Source organism: Cydia amplana, chromosome 4, assembly GCF_948474715.1.
Source record: "Cydia amplana chromosome 4, ilCydAmpl1.1, whole genome shotgun sequence".
Taxonomy (NCBI): domain Eukaryota; kingdom Metazoa; phylum Arthropoda; class Insecta; order Lepidoptera; family Tortricidae; genus Cydia; species Cydia amplana.
In genome coordinates, this window is record NC_086072.1 from 18,606,958 (window position 1) to 18,621,771 (window position 14,814).

Consider the following 14,814-nt stretch of genomic DNA (forward strand, 5'->3'; position numbering starts at 1 on the left):
TAAGGGTTTTCTTTATTTTTATTGATGTTTAATCATACAGTATTTTCTCTAGCTAAAACTGTTTTATAAACTGAAATAGATAACATACACTCAACAAAAAGTAACCAAGTCTACAACAGTTTTGTCAGTGAAAAAGTGAGAAAATTGTTTTGTCTAAGATATTTATATGTTAACTTAATATAGGTACTCATAAGTAAATTTTTTGCATCTTTTCATAGATTTTAATCGGATGAACCATTATGAATAATTGTTTTACTAAATTGTTGTCGAATCAGTTTTAACTAGGTACATTATTGTATTTTTATCTACTAAGTATATTATAATTCCAACGTTTCGCCCGATTGGTCTATTACTGAATAAACAGTTTATTTAATTATTAAGAGTTACTTAATCTAATGGAAAAGCTTCGCTATTTTAACTGTAAAGTTACAAAACTTGCCCGTGACTTTACCCGGGTGATTGGCAGTTTTTACTCAGTTCGAATTAAAATTAATGTAGCTCGGGAATCTGGAGTTCAAACTTGGCTAGATTTTTTGCGACGGTGGATTTATGATTTGTGATAGCTTTCAGGCAAGTCGTATTTTATTCGTTATTAAATTAGTTTATTTTATTATTACAAAATAAACCATTCTCTAATAGCTTAATAAATAGACATGTGTCTAATAATTAGGCTGTGGCAGACTGGTGTCAAGTACCTAACAAAATAAGAGATTAATGGCGTTATTCATAAACGGCTGCTAACTTCATCAGTTGATGATCGTCATTTGTCCCTATCTGTCGTTATGCCGTAGAGAGGGACAAACGACGATCATCAGCTGATTAACTTAGCATTAAAAAATGCAGATTAAATATATCAGTCCATATGAAGAAATCTTAAGTAGGTAGGAACGCCAAACTCTTTACGTTTATACAAATGATGATTCAATATAAATGCGGCGCTTACGAATTCAGCTTATAAAGCCCCTTTTTATACAGCACTAGCGACCCGCCCCGGCTTCGCACGGGTTAACAAATTATACATAAACCTTCCTGTTGAATCACTCTATCTATTAAAAAAAACCGCATCACAATCCGTTGCGTAGTTTTAAAGATCTAACCATACATACAGACAGACAGACAGCGGGAAGCAACTTTGTTTTGTACTATGTAGTGATGACGCACTATAACTGCAGGTTGCATTTATGCCTTAAGCTTGTGCAGAATGTGGTTGCACAAAGGTTAATTATAAAGTAAAGGGCGCACTAATAAAACATCCTTATGGCTCCTCGGTTTAAAAGCAAGCACAAGTTCCACAGTGGGTAGATAATGAACTGTAGTCATTACTCATTAGTTAGCTTTTTAGTTACATACGACTGTCTAAGGTTAATCTGGAAGCTTCTAGTGTTAAGACCACCTGTTGTTAACCTTGTAATAATTAACAGTGTTGAATGATCCACGGTTAGTTTCACTAGAATTATATCGACCGGGATTTGAACCATGATTACCTTTTGTATTGTTTTCGAGCTCCCGATAGTTACCCGTGAACAAGATGCATTAGTCCCTGGTGCAGACTTAATTATACGGCAAATGATGATGATGGAATTTCCTTTTGCAGAGTTGCTCCTTTTGACTCACAGATTGATTTAGGAAGGGGAGCCAATCGAATTTTTGATGCAAAATTTTGACTTCAAGGGGGTTGCCCCCCGAAATTTGTAAAAAATAAAGTTTTGCTATTTAGTCAAGTTTGGTATCATTTTCGTGTAACTCAAGCATGCTAAATTCATTTCTCATATTTAATTTATATGGTTTCATATAAATAATTTGAAAAAAAATGAAAACTAAAAATTTGCTATGTTATTTTTTTCGGAATAAATGCCAATTTTTTTCTTATTTTAATATAAACACTGAAAATAAAAATTTCATGAAATAGCCCTACTATTCCTCGTTATAAAATGTATACACATAGCATATTTATTTCTAAAAAATGTCAAGAAAAAAATAAAATGTAGACCTACTTTCGACCACAAGCTCACTGAATAGTATACAACGATGTATGTTACAGCTATTAAAATTACGGCGTTTGATGATGATGAGATACCTTTTAGCATAATGAGTCCTTAGAAGCCTTAGATCATTTTAGGAAGGAGAGCCACATTGATTTTTGGTACGTTCGGGATGAAAAGTTTGGGTGATTTGTCCCATACAATCATAAATTTATGCAAGCACCTGTTTAGGTTTCTGCATTAAGTTTGGTGACATTCTTGAGTACTTAAATCAAAAGGAAGAATCAATATTGTAAAGCGACTTTGTTTTATACTACGTAGTGATTACGAGTATAATAAGTAGTAATAATATATGACGTTCCACGGGTAAAGGTACCTTACAGCGGTCGGCGCTTACGTCGCGTAACACCGCATTAGTATTAGAGCGTTCGTTAGTAGTAGCCTACCCTTTACCGTGGAACTTCACATATTTGCACTGTTTAGTGGTATAACATCTTATGAAAAACTTTTACACACAATTTAATAATATACTACAATTTCAACATTTGTATTTAAATAATAAGGTAACCTACTGTTAAATTATAGGAACGCCAAGGCGCCGCTGTTTCAGAACGGTCGTTAGCACGGTAATTGCCTCTCGCGCCAATTAGGCACAACGTCTTGCCAGTTAAAAACCTCTGCACTAACTCATCTCAGCCACTAAGTGTCGCAGCCGGTATATAACATGCTTTTTGCGAATGCATTGTTGGTTGGACAGCAAAAAAGCTTGGTTCTAAAAATTGCGAGTACTAATCATCCAGTTCTTATACTTGTTGCATTTTTTTTAAACAAAATTATCAGCGTTTGATCTTCACTCTTATTTATAGAAAATCGACGACAGGACCAAAGTTACTGGTTCAGAGTTTATTTACTGTTCTTAAAGAAAAATACACGATATCTAATTTATCCCAGTTTGCACCAAGTATTCAAATATCTGAATTGGGTACAAAGTTTGGACTCTGGTGTAAAAATCATTCTTCACGAAAACCTGCAGTTTCTTGTCCAGAAATGTCACCCTTAACTGCTGTCAGATCAAATCGATGACAGTTTTAGAAGAAGAAATTAAAATCAGAATCGGACTCTGATTTATTACGAGTGAATTCGCAAACTAGGTAGTAGTAAGTTGAGGTTATTATGCTACGAATGGTGGTCAATGCCTTTATACTGTACGTACAGTCTGTAAATTGGCAGTAATTCTAAAATCAATCTTTTCATACTGTTTTGCTAAGAGTACTGTGGTCCGGTATTTTCTAGATACCATGTTTTTTCAAATCGAATGGTTACTTAATGGCATCAGAGTAATTGTGGGAACGAATTGAAGGATTTTACCAATTACTCTTTAGCGAAACGATAATTTATACGTTATAAAGCGGTTGCTGGTAATTCTGGGGATGAAAGAAAATATGTGCGTCGTTTAATTAAATAGGTAGTAATAAAGTCTAGTTAATTAAAAATGTATCTTTTGACACTGACAGATCAGTATCGTATCGCTGTGACATCTTATAAGCATTGTTCGATTCGGGCCGTATGGCTCTAAAGGCCTGTGCATGACGCGCACGTGCGCGTGCGGCGTTGTAGTATACAGATCCTTATGAGAGACGGCACACCGCTTGCGTGACATGTGCGTGTGCGGCTCCAACATCCAAAAGTGCACGTCACGCACACGCAGCTGGTGTGCACAGGCCTTTAATCGTTATCGCTCATTGTTTTTCTTCATTTTCCTCCACGGCTCGAGCACCCAATTTTCCATGCGCGTTGTTTCATAAAGACTCAAAAAGTAACACAAAGCCTTGCTTAAATATGCGATGAATTTTGAAGGCAACTGCTTAAAATGTACAAAGATTAATGGAAATCAGCGTTAAGGGAATATTAAGGTATAATGGGGTGACATCGGAGTGAATAGGTAAATATAGGGGCAATGCAAACACGTTTGCAAGGTAAAGTGAACCTTTAAAGGGTTACGCAAGGTTTGTTTTGAATTGTTACGTCTGAGTATAGTTGGAGCAAGCCTTTGTTGCTCCAACTATACTCAAACGTAACTTGAGGTGGGAATGAGATGCACTTTACAAAGAACGTTTAGAAGTTGGGAGTTTAAGACAAAGCGATTTACTAAAGTATATAACTACTTAAGAATAGCGGTGCCTATTTATTTAATGTTTGATTCAGAATTGTTGAGTGTACTTAATAATTATAAATGATACCTCTTTTTAAGAAGCGTGATCTTTTTTTTACTTAAGTCATGCACGGGACGAAGATTGATGAAAATTAACATAAGAATTGCATTAATTCTGCCAATTTTTCCATATATGTGTTTCAATCTTGTAACTTAAATTGATAACCACTTTCCGGTGTCTGATTTAGTTGAAATTAGAGTACATACGTAATTCCAATGCAATGCAACAGTATGCTAAAATGGAGCTGGTCTATTGAATGCACTCGGAAGATAACCAAAGGAACTCCTCGATGGAAAATACAAACACATCGAGTGTAGGCTAATTAGAAAGGTCTCGAGAAGATATGACCGGCTCCGTGTGGCTCCGTGCGCCATCTAGTTTGTTACTGTGAACTAAAAATTTGCCTACAAGTATTTGCTACTTAGGACGGTGCGCGTTTTTAGTATGGGATTGGGTATCTGTACTAGTACTATATGATCTGTGGATATGCTAATGAGAAGAAGAACAGTCAGCTACAAATGTGCGTCAGAAAAAAAAAATACAACAGATATCTTAACTTATTATTTTAATCCAAAACTGTTAAACCAAAGGCAGCAATAGGTATCTACACTGTTTACTGTACGACAAGCTACTTCAATTAATACAAGATAAGCTACATCATGTTCACTACCAACTGCCTATCAATCCTGCGCGCCGTACTATCAATAACGTAATTAAGCGCCAGCGACACGGTCCGACGGCGATAAAGGCGGGCACACACGTCGCGACCGCTCGCCGGTGCCATTTGTCAGACGAGTTGGCGTAATGCTGATAGAATTCGTAGTTAATTAAGTAGTTTTGGACAAAAACACATATGTTTTTGTCCAAAACTACTTAATTAACTTAGATAGGTAGATAATTGGAATGTGGAAGACAAATAGGTATGTATTATGATACTTCGCATAAAATTACGAGTAGATAGGTTTTTATTGACGGTAGAAAAGAATGACGGTATTTACATTGAACTAAACATACCCAATTATGAATAGAAAATTTGCAAATAATTATATTAAATGTATTTTTTTAATAACAACAATAAAAAACGTGTTGTGTTGTTGTAAATGGATACATTCAATCTTATTGTACAACACTTCCTTTAAATTTTCATTAGGTAATTACTTTCCTACAAATCCAATTAATTAAACCATTAATAAAGCAACCCTAATAAAACACCTTGAACGCGCGTTATGGGACTCATCGGCACACACACACACTCATTATAGGTATTTCATTTAACACGTTTACTGCTACCGACCCGCTAGGCGGGTTCCCTGTTCGTAGGCGCTTTTCGCTAGCAAAGCGGATAAACCACGTGATCAAGTCCTATTATTAAAATTAATTACAGCGCGCTCTACCGGAAAAACTCGAAAACGTTTTCCTCTCAAGCCTCCGTAGGTCCGTATCCCGGCGACCGGCAAGGAGCCCGGCCCTCCCCCCGCGCCGCACGGCCTATCGATCCGCGGGACAACACAACTCGTGCTAACCGACCCAACCACTGCCACAACACGGAGTTATCCCAAAATTAAACATAGACTCGAAATCTGGCCTAATATTAAAAAAAACTGTTTTACCTTGCACAGAAGCGCCTAGGTGAGTTTTTTGTGTTGTACCAATGATCCATTCATGACTGGACTCATTCATTGATGACGTATACAGTTATTCCTGTGTTATTAGTGTTTTATTTTAATATCCAACTTTCTAGTGCAACTGCGGTGGATTAAAATTGAAGATTCTTTGCAATAAAATTGAGGTCAGTGCAATAATAATGTCAATGGGGGGAGAAATTAGGTCATCTGCTTTCATTAAAGATGACAGATGCTGCGTTATTCATGTGACGGACTGTGAATAGAAATAGAATAACTAATGAGGGTGTTCTAGAATCTTCTAGATGTATTTATGTTTTACTGCAGATTTTGCCGCAGAACGAGTGACGTAAAAGTGCAGTGAAATTTGTGACGTCATTGATAAGGGCGTATTTGACGTCTACGTAGTTCTATGTAGGTATATAGAACTATCTTTATATAAAAAAGGATCTTTATCCTGGTAGGATCGCCATCAAATAACAAGAATAATCTTGTTATATATCGTCTCGAGCAGGGGAGTAGGTAGGTATATAGTGAAAAACCTCATGTGTGATAGTAGGTATCATAAGAACGTAATTCTCTAAAAACCTGGCTATATATACTTACACGTTAGGTTGCGCTGATACAAGCAATACCTATTCGTTTATGTTGCAGTAAACCAATAGGTATGTTACTGCAAAACACTGAAAGTGGCTAATTGCCTTATTACAGACATTACAGTTATATTTAATTGTATTATCAAATCTTGTTAGTTTGGATAAAATCTTGCGGTATAATCTTTGATGGCCTGTTTCTATTAATTCCATATGGAACGTAATTTACGTATATTTCCATATGGATCCTAATAATATTGTTTAATAAAATCGGTCTCACGATGTATAGGTACTCGGTTCGAATCTTCCATAAGTTGGCATTACTATTTATACATACGATTATATATTCAGATTGGGTACATGAAATGGGACGCCCAATCAGCTGATGGACGTTGGATACAATGTAGATAGTTTGAATGCAAAATGTGTCCTTCATTTTCTTATAAATTCACAATCACATTCTAGTCTAGACGTCATAGCACTAAACACTTTTTCCTTTATTACTATCAATTGCATTAGATTAGATGAACAAATTTTTAGGAGTTCAACAACCATCTCTTCTCATCCAACGGTTCCATTATCACCTTGACCTTACACGTCCAGATCTTAGTTAAGTATCTGGACGACCCAAAAAAGGCCACTTAATTCATTCCTCCAGGGTCTTCTTAGCTTACACCAGCTGAACCAGCTCCAAGCAGCGGATCCCCCAAACTACCGCCAGATCAGATCTTCATCTTATAGAGACCAAACTAACATCTTGCTTATTGAGGCCATCCAATTGTGCCACAATTCTTACTGTATGACCAGGACCTACGATTGACGTATCGTGATGGTCTCCCGTTGATGCGGGGAAAATCATCAGTACGGTTACCATCAGTTTGTCACTGACATAAACGCCGTCGAGAACGTAATTTACTTTCTATACATCTCGCTCGCACTCGCATATTAGTGCAAAGTAAATTACGTTCTCGACGGCGTTTATGTCAGTGACAAACTGATGGTAACCGTACAGTTGTCGAATTGGTAGTATCATAACACCTTTTTGCCGTAATAAACCATAAATTCTCAAATTCCAGGTACCTGTCGCAGAAGCCGACACGCTCCACGACCACGAGCCGCTCGCGTCCGACCGGGACCTGTTCATCGATGATGACGGCTCGGGGCTAGAGATCGACGAGTCCTCCGGCTCCGGCTGGGGCCCCGGACCCGGCCCCGACGACGAGGACGGCCGCGGCTCAGGTGACCGCCGGCTCACGCTGACGGATGACGAGGACTATGTCACCATGTCCATCCCCACCACCACCACCACAGAAACGCCGATAGTACCGGAAACTGTAGCGCCAGATTATGTAGATCGTGAGTAGCGCTTGCATGTGTTTATTTTGCGTAGTTTATTGGATACGAACTTGCACAACCATGCTCCTTTTGGGAAATTTCCGATTGAAGAAGAATATTTCTTGCACAACAATGTGTTTAAGAAAGAATCATGAGAAGATGAATTGAATTAATATTTATTTCTATATTTAGTTAGGTTTAGCGTGATTATGCTAGTTCTATATCTGAGAAGTGGTTTGACTTCGGTATCCATGATTTAAAAATGTTCACCTCAATTTTAATTAACTATCTACTTTTGCCGACATTTAGTACCTTCATGGAGACACAGCATTCAAGGAGAGTACATAGAATGGACGTGTATATAAGTAAAAAGTAATAAATTAAACAAATGATCTACAATTTTAATTTATAATCATCAGACGTAACAATTCAAACTACTTCTCATTTTATGATTTTAAGCTCGATATTTGATTTGTTACAAGGGTTAAAATAGTTTTGAGTGGAGTCTGACCTGTGGAATTAAAAAAAGAAACCTGATGCTGAAGACATTTATTAAAAATTGAATCCAAAGATATACATACAATTTTAACGTAATCCTTTAGTTGAAAACCTTATTTACAGGACTGATGCAACTAAAATTATTTTGACCCCTAAACGTATATAAATAAACAAGTAAAACAATGTTCTACTTGAAAAGAATATTACGTAAACATTTATTTTAGCCATATTCCATCTGACAAACGCAGTATAAGATACACGTAGGTCCACAAATAATGCAACAAACAACGATGAGAAAGAGATGGAGAGACTCAAATTATGAATGAAAACAATACCTACTTAATTTTTATATTGTCCTACTAACAGAAGCCGTTTCGTCGACTATCTGGCACCTGACCTTGAATTAACATTATAATACAATTGACACACAATTATCATATATTTGCCAAACTCAGTTTCTTTCTAACCGCGCGCGACTACTGACATGCCTTTAATAACTTATTAATTAAATTGTGTTTATTAATTAATTTAATGTAAAGTTTTAAGAGGACCTAGTGCGCCGGTAAGTGGTGTGATCGCAAAATTTTATCTTTTTTTCTTTGCATGAATCGATGTCATCATGCAGTTAAATTATTTATATTTAAATTTGAATCATCCCATTAGCATGTACCGGTTATATAGCCCGAATCATCTGAACTCATCCATTAGTTTAGAGCCTGTTCATCGTATCTTGTAATTAGATGTTTCTTCATTACGTTTCATGTGTGCTTTCGGTGACCATCCTTTCCTCTAAACTCCGAAACCTGGGATGTAAGTCTTCGTCATCCGAAATACCGTCTATTTTTCTTATCTCTTAATCAAATTTTTCATTTGTTAGTCTAATGATAATGTCTTAAGTCAACAAGAAAGTTCGTTTAGTTATTACATTAATGTTCTGGCTTTTGTATAGGTACGATAATTGAAAAAATTGTAGTGTAAGAAGAAACAGGAAATATTAAACAAAAACCCGTGCCGTAGGTATTTAACCGCTTAAACAAGGTTAATATTACAATTGAAATTCCTATGAATCAAAATATGATATCATTAACAAGTCGAGAATAATGACTAATATACTTAAGGTAATATTTGAAGTCCAATCTAATAACACTGAATTATTTGAACAAAATTAATCTAAGGCTTGAAAATATAACAAACGTCATGACTAAAATTCTAACTACTTCTAACCTGCATACTGAGTGTGCAGTGCATGAAAAGTGGGATAACTGGAAAACACAATATTATTTTCCATGGTTCAAATCGCATTAGTAAAGAATAGATTTTAAATCTACGTCTTCGAGACTGTCAGCTAGATTAAAATTTCTTTAGACACTTATACTGGCCCATACACACTTTAAGTTTTACTTACGTAAGTAGGGACACAGCTTTACTACAGAATGAGAGATGAATATCGTTATCTCATTCTAACAAATAGTTTTGTCCCTACTTACGTAACCAAAACTTACAAGTGTATTTCAGGCCTTAACCAATGTCTCCATTTCTAACGTAAGTTGTATACGGTTTCCAGCTCGCGTACTCGACGAGAAGCCAGGGCCCGGCGCGGACACCCCGCGCGGCGCGGGGGAGGAGCAGCCCTCGCGCCCCGACCAGGACCCCATCAGCATCTCCAGCGAGGACGCCAACCCGGGCACGGTAAGTATACCCGACATTCTGGAACCAAAAAATGATTGCACTGGTCTTAGTGCCAGTTGCACCATCCGCACTTGACAGACTGATCAACCGTCACCTGGCGCGCCGCGCCTAGGATTTGGGGCATTTCCGTCAACCAACGATTTTTCTTGGATCGTGACGTATTACAAACATATACGTCAAGTGAACAAATACCACTATAAGTACTCTTAATCGAAACTAAACCTTAGCGAACTCAATTTAAAGTTCATTTTAGATTTTATTGCCAAATATATTTTTTTGGGGCAATTCCGTCCTATTTTTAAATTCAGGGGTAATAAACATTTTTAAAAACTTTGAAAATAATATCTACTTTTTAATTTTAAATAATACGTTGATCTACGAAAGCTACGACGAATTTATATGATAAATTTTACAATTCAGTAAGAATATCACATCACCTCTCATGAATATGAGTTACACTTAAGTGAGTCAAATCAAAAAAGGTTGGCAATATATGAAATTGGGAAATTCCGGCACATGACGATTTTTCCCTTTTCGTAATTTACGGATTTGTCCACTCGCTAATTTTGTAAACACAAATTTTAACCACCCATAGTTTCTCACCAATTGATTAATAATAAAACGTAAAATGGATAAAGATACCGATAAATATGCATATCGAACAATATAATAAACATACTCATTAAGACCTAACTTACATCGTCTCATCCCAACTTCACAAAACAGAGCAGCATACTCAGCTCGATATCGAGTTCGGAGCGCACCTGAACTTTTAATAGCGTTTTTTTCCATTTACTGGCGACTAAGCGCTATCTGTTTTTGACTACTGGTATTAAATATGCTCTCTGTTTTATCGATCGAGTCAGCAAGTGCATACTGTTGTTAGAATAGCCACAAATGTTGTTGGACGGATTTGTCCCGCTGACGGATTTGGCCACCCTGACCTTATACAATTTATTTTTGAAATTTTATTCTATAAAACATAAAAAAATATTAAGTATTCCTTGTTAAATATAATATGTAGGGTCAGCAATTACACATGGAAAATAATGTCATACAAATGTCCACTTCTATCAGCATGGCAGATGCAAACCCTTTTCATCGCGTTTTTCATCACTTTTTCACACATTTCTGGCGTTTTATCAGCGACAGTGTTTCGAATATTTTGTTTTAATTGCTGAAGGTTCGTTGGCCTATTAGCATAGACACGTCCCTTTAGATAGCCCCACAGAAAAAAGTCAGGAGCTGTTAAATCAGGCGATCTTGGGGGCCAGTCAATGTCACCGTTTCTCGAAATTAATCGACCGGGAAACATTATTTTTAATGTTTCTATTGTTTTTAATGATTAAAACCGTCGATCCGTCCGTAAAACGCTCCATTATAAATTTGCCGTATCTACACAAACTAATTTTCATGCAATAACTGTCATATTTACCGCCAAAATAAAATGGCGGCAAAAAAAAGTTGTATACCTCTAAGTTGGCCACCTTGTATCTACCTACTACTCGTGGGTTCCGGTGAATCCAGGAGCAGATTTGGAAAGCATAAAATAATGCAGTTTGCTTTGGATACCAGGGCAGAATCTCCATAGATATTAACCTACGTTCGTGACTTCCAGAAAGGAAACCGCTTGATGAGTTTGTAAGATGATGCTTAATGTGAAACACTGGATTTTCTGGGTCATATTGTCTGAAATAATGTCCACATCCTCGTACAAGTAATGGTTACTAGACTCCTAGACTTTCTGGGAAATTAGACATTACAAATTGTAATTATAAAGATCAACGAGGTGATCTCATCTGATCCGCTCAACATAGGAATATAATCATTACAACTACTGAACGCAGGAGGTTTGAGCTCACGACCATCCATCCATCCACCATCTTCCATGACCATCTTCCATATTTTGTGTCAAATTAAGGGTTAACTTTGTTATTGTCACATTTCAGGACCAGGACCCCTCGGGCACCAACGTGGGCGCCGAGTCGCGGCCGCAGGACAACGTGGTGTTCATCATGAACGCCAAGGCGGAGGATCGCGCCACCAGCTTTTTCGCGCAGCCGGGCATTCTTGCCGGTCAGTATTATATACTAGCTTTTGCCCACGACTTCGCCTGCGTGGTGTTAGTACTCTGGGTAGCTTATTTTTGATCCAATCTGCTTTTTATCGATTCTCCGTACAAACTTCCACCCCCCTTTTCACCCCCTTAAAAGATGACTTCTGGGATAAAAACTACCCTATGTCCTTCCCCGGGACTCAATCTCTATACCAAATTTCAACTAAATCGGTTCAGCGGTTTAAGCGTGAAGAGGTAACAGACAGACAGACAGATAGACAGACACACACACTTTCGCATTTATAATATTAGTATGGATTACTAATGGGCTATTGGCATGAGGGCAGTAGTAACCAACAGTAGTAGAGTAGCAACAGTAACCATGGACCATTTTCCAATCCTGTAATCAATCCTATTTTTGAACGTGGTGTTGAATTGTTCATCATCCAATAATCCAATCCAATAATCAAGACAAGCTTTAAACCAGCACATCATGAACGCTTCTTCGCACAGCTGAGCATTCTTGCTGGTCACTATTGGACCATTCATTGGCATGTGGGCAATAATCAAGACGGTCAACTGAGTTAAAATATCAAGCCCCTTTACATCAAGCCAATAAACAAGACAATCCTTGAACGTGGTGTTAAATAATATTAGGCTTTACTTTTTCTTCTTCCTCTCATTTTGCCACGGCTCATGGGAGCCTGGGGTCCGTTGACAACTAATCCCAAGAATTGACGTAGGCTCTAGTTTTTACGAAAGCGATTGCCATCTGACCTTTTAACCCAGAGGGGAAACTAGGCCTTATTGGGATTAGTCCGGTTTCCTCACGATCCTTCACAGAAAAGCAACTGGTAAATATGCCGCCACCAATGCTTATATACTCATTGGTACGAGCCAGGGTTTGAACCCGCGACCTCCGGATTGTAAGTCGCACGCTCTTACTGTAGCTAGGCCACCAGCGCGATATTAGGTTTTACTAACATGTTGTTATTTCTAATTCCAGCTGTGATCGGCGGCGCTGTAGTTGGCCTCCTCTGCGCGATCCTAGTGGTGATGTTCATAGTGTACCGTATGCGCAAGAAGGACGAGGGGTCGTACGCCCTCGACGAGCCCAAGCGGAGCCCGGCCGCCGCCTCCTACGGCAAGGGCCAGAACAACCGCGAGTTCTACGCGTGAGACCACACAGAACAAACCCTGCCACGTGTTTACTAGTCGACGGACCGACCCATACTGGCTACCACTCTACAATTAATTGATGCCGCAGCAAAATGGTGGACGATGGAATCGCGCACTTATCTGACTACTCTTCTAACCTCCAACCGAGAGTGGGAAGTAAGATTGTATTATTTATAATACACGTGGAAGCCTTTTTAAAATCGTTTTATTAGAAACAGATTTCCGCATGTATTGGCAAAGGAATTTTGATCTTACAACGTAAGTTGTAAATTGATATATAACTGGACACGTATACACTTGGGAAATGTCCACCCGAGAGGATGGTGTAAGTGAGCGATTGCATCGCACTCTTATAAAACTACCTAAAAGGAATGGTAAACTTTGTGGGTATAAATTAATTGTGGATAGTGGGTGTAATAGCCGCTTGGCCGGTCATTCCATTTTCAAATTATGAATTCCTTCTGTTTGTAGCTCTTTTGTTAACGTGGCTAAAATTGTTCTGTAAACCAATGAAACATCAAATCGACGATTTTTATTTGAAAAATTATGACACGATTGTACTTGAGTGTATGAATCAAGTAGAAACATAGTGTAGGACGAAATTGTGACCGATCACTTTGAGGCAAAATTTCAATTGCTTTCTGACTTCAAGTACTGAGACCAATGTGGTTGAGTGTTTGATATCATTCTGTAGTTGGTGAATTCAAGATCTTGTACCTATAGATTTGTCTGTAAAATAATGTGCCATTCGCTTCCTCTTCAACTGTATATTGCCTAACTACGCGTAGATCTACTCTACTATATACAATAAAAATCTCAAAAATGTCTATGGATACGTCCATTGTTCGTCTATGATGTATGTGTAATATAATTGTGTAGGTAAATAGATCATATCGGTTATTATGTGTACGTTTAAATGAATTCTTATTACATATCGCTTCCATGAAATATACCATCGAAATTTTTGAAAAATATTTATTTAATATTGGCTGTAATTTTAAAATTGAGGCTTTCAAAATATTGATGTTATGTACTTTTTTGGTGTTCCTTTTGTATTTAGGTTATTACTGTAATATTTTGGGTAAATATTTCTTTTATTTTTTGCACTTTTAGCAATTGGGGTTTCGAATAATATTAATTAATGTTTTATTTTAGCATAAGCAATTATATTAAATGTAATGATATTTAAAGAACTACAAGATTATTTAGCAACTTGAATATGTTTAGTATCAATGTCCCATATTCAAATTTTATATATTTGACTTATTATTTTGCTGATTGTATACATTTCGAGACGAATACATTTTGTCACTCTGGCTATGAACTGAGGTTTTTCAATGATACAATATAATTTTATTATTTAGTCTTTATTTGTTTTTTTTTTATTATCTACTTTGATATTGCCGAATATCATCCAAGTTGGTCTGATGCATTTAGTTTCAACCAAAATCGTGACACCTGTCAAAGTGACAGAAAGAGTTTTTAACTTTAACAGTTTTTCTGATATTAGGTTGTGCAACGAAATATATTTTAATTCTACTAATTTGTCTTCAGTTGTTAATCACTTGTGCCATCTTCAATAATTTATTTAAAATAGTTACGCGCTTGGCTCCAAATGAATTTTAATTTATTAAATAATCAATGAGT

General features: G+C 37.1%; 1 protein-coding gene across 3 annotated transcripts in view; it reads left to right on the forward strand.

Moving 5' to 3' along the window:
• LOC134647345 (syndecan) overlaps positions 1-13,310 on the forward strand; it is a 518,229-nt gene extending 504,919 nt beyond the window's left edge. The window contains exons 2-5 of one of the 3 annotated variants that reach the window (XM_063501680.1): positions 7,487-7,649; positions 9,808-9,932; positions 11,882-12,008; positions 12,995-13,310. In XM_063501680.1, coding sequence (XP_063357750.1) covers positions 7,487-7,649; positions 9,808-9,932; positions 11,882-12,008; positions 12,995-13,167 — 588 coding nt within the window. In that variant the 3' untranslated portion in view covers positions 13,168-13,310. Of the gene's footprint in view, positions 1-7,486; positions 7,767-8,517; positions 8,806-9,807; positions 9,933-11,881; positions 12,009-12,994 lie in introns of those variants that run through there. The other 2 variants (XM_063501679.1, XM_063501681.1) reach the window with 2 other exon arrangements.
• The last annotated feature ends 1,504 nt before the right edge of the window (positions 13,311-14,814 follow it).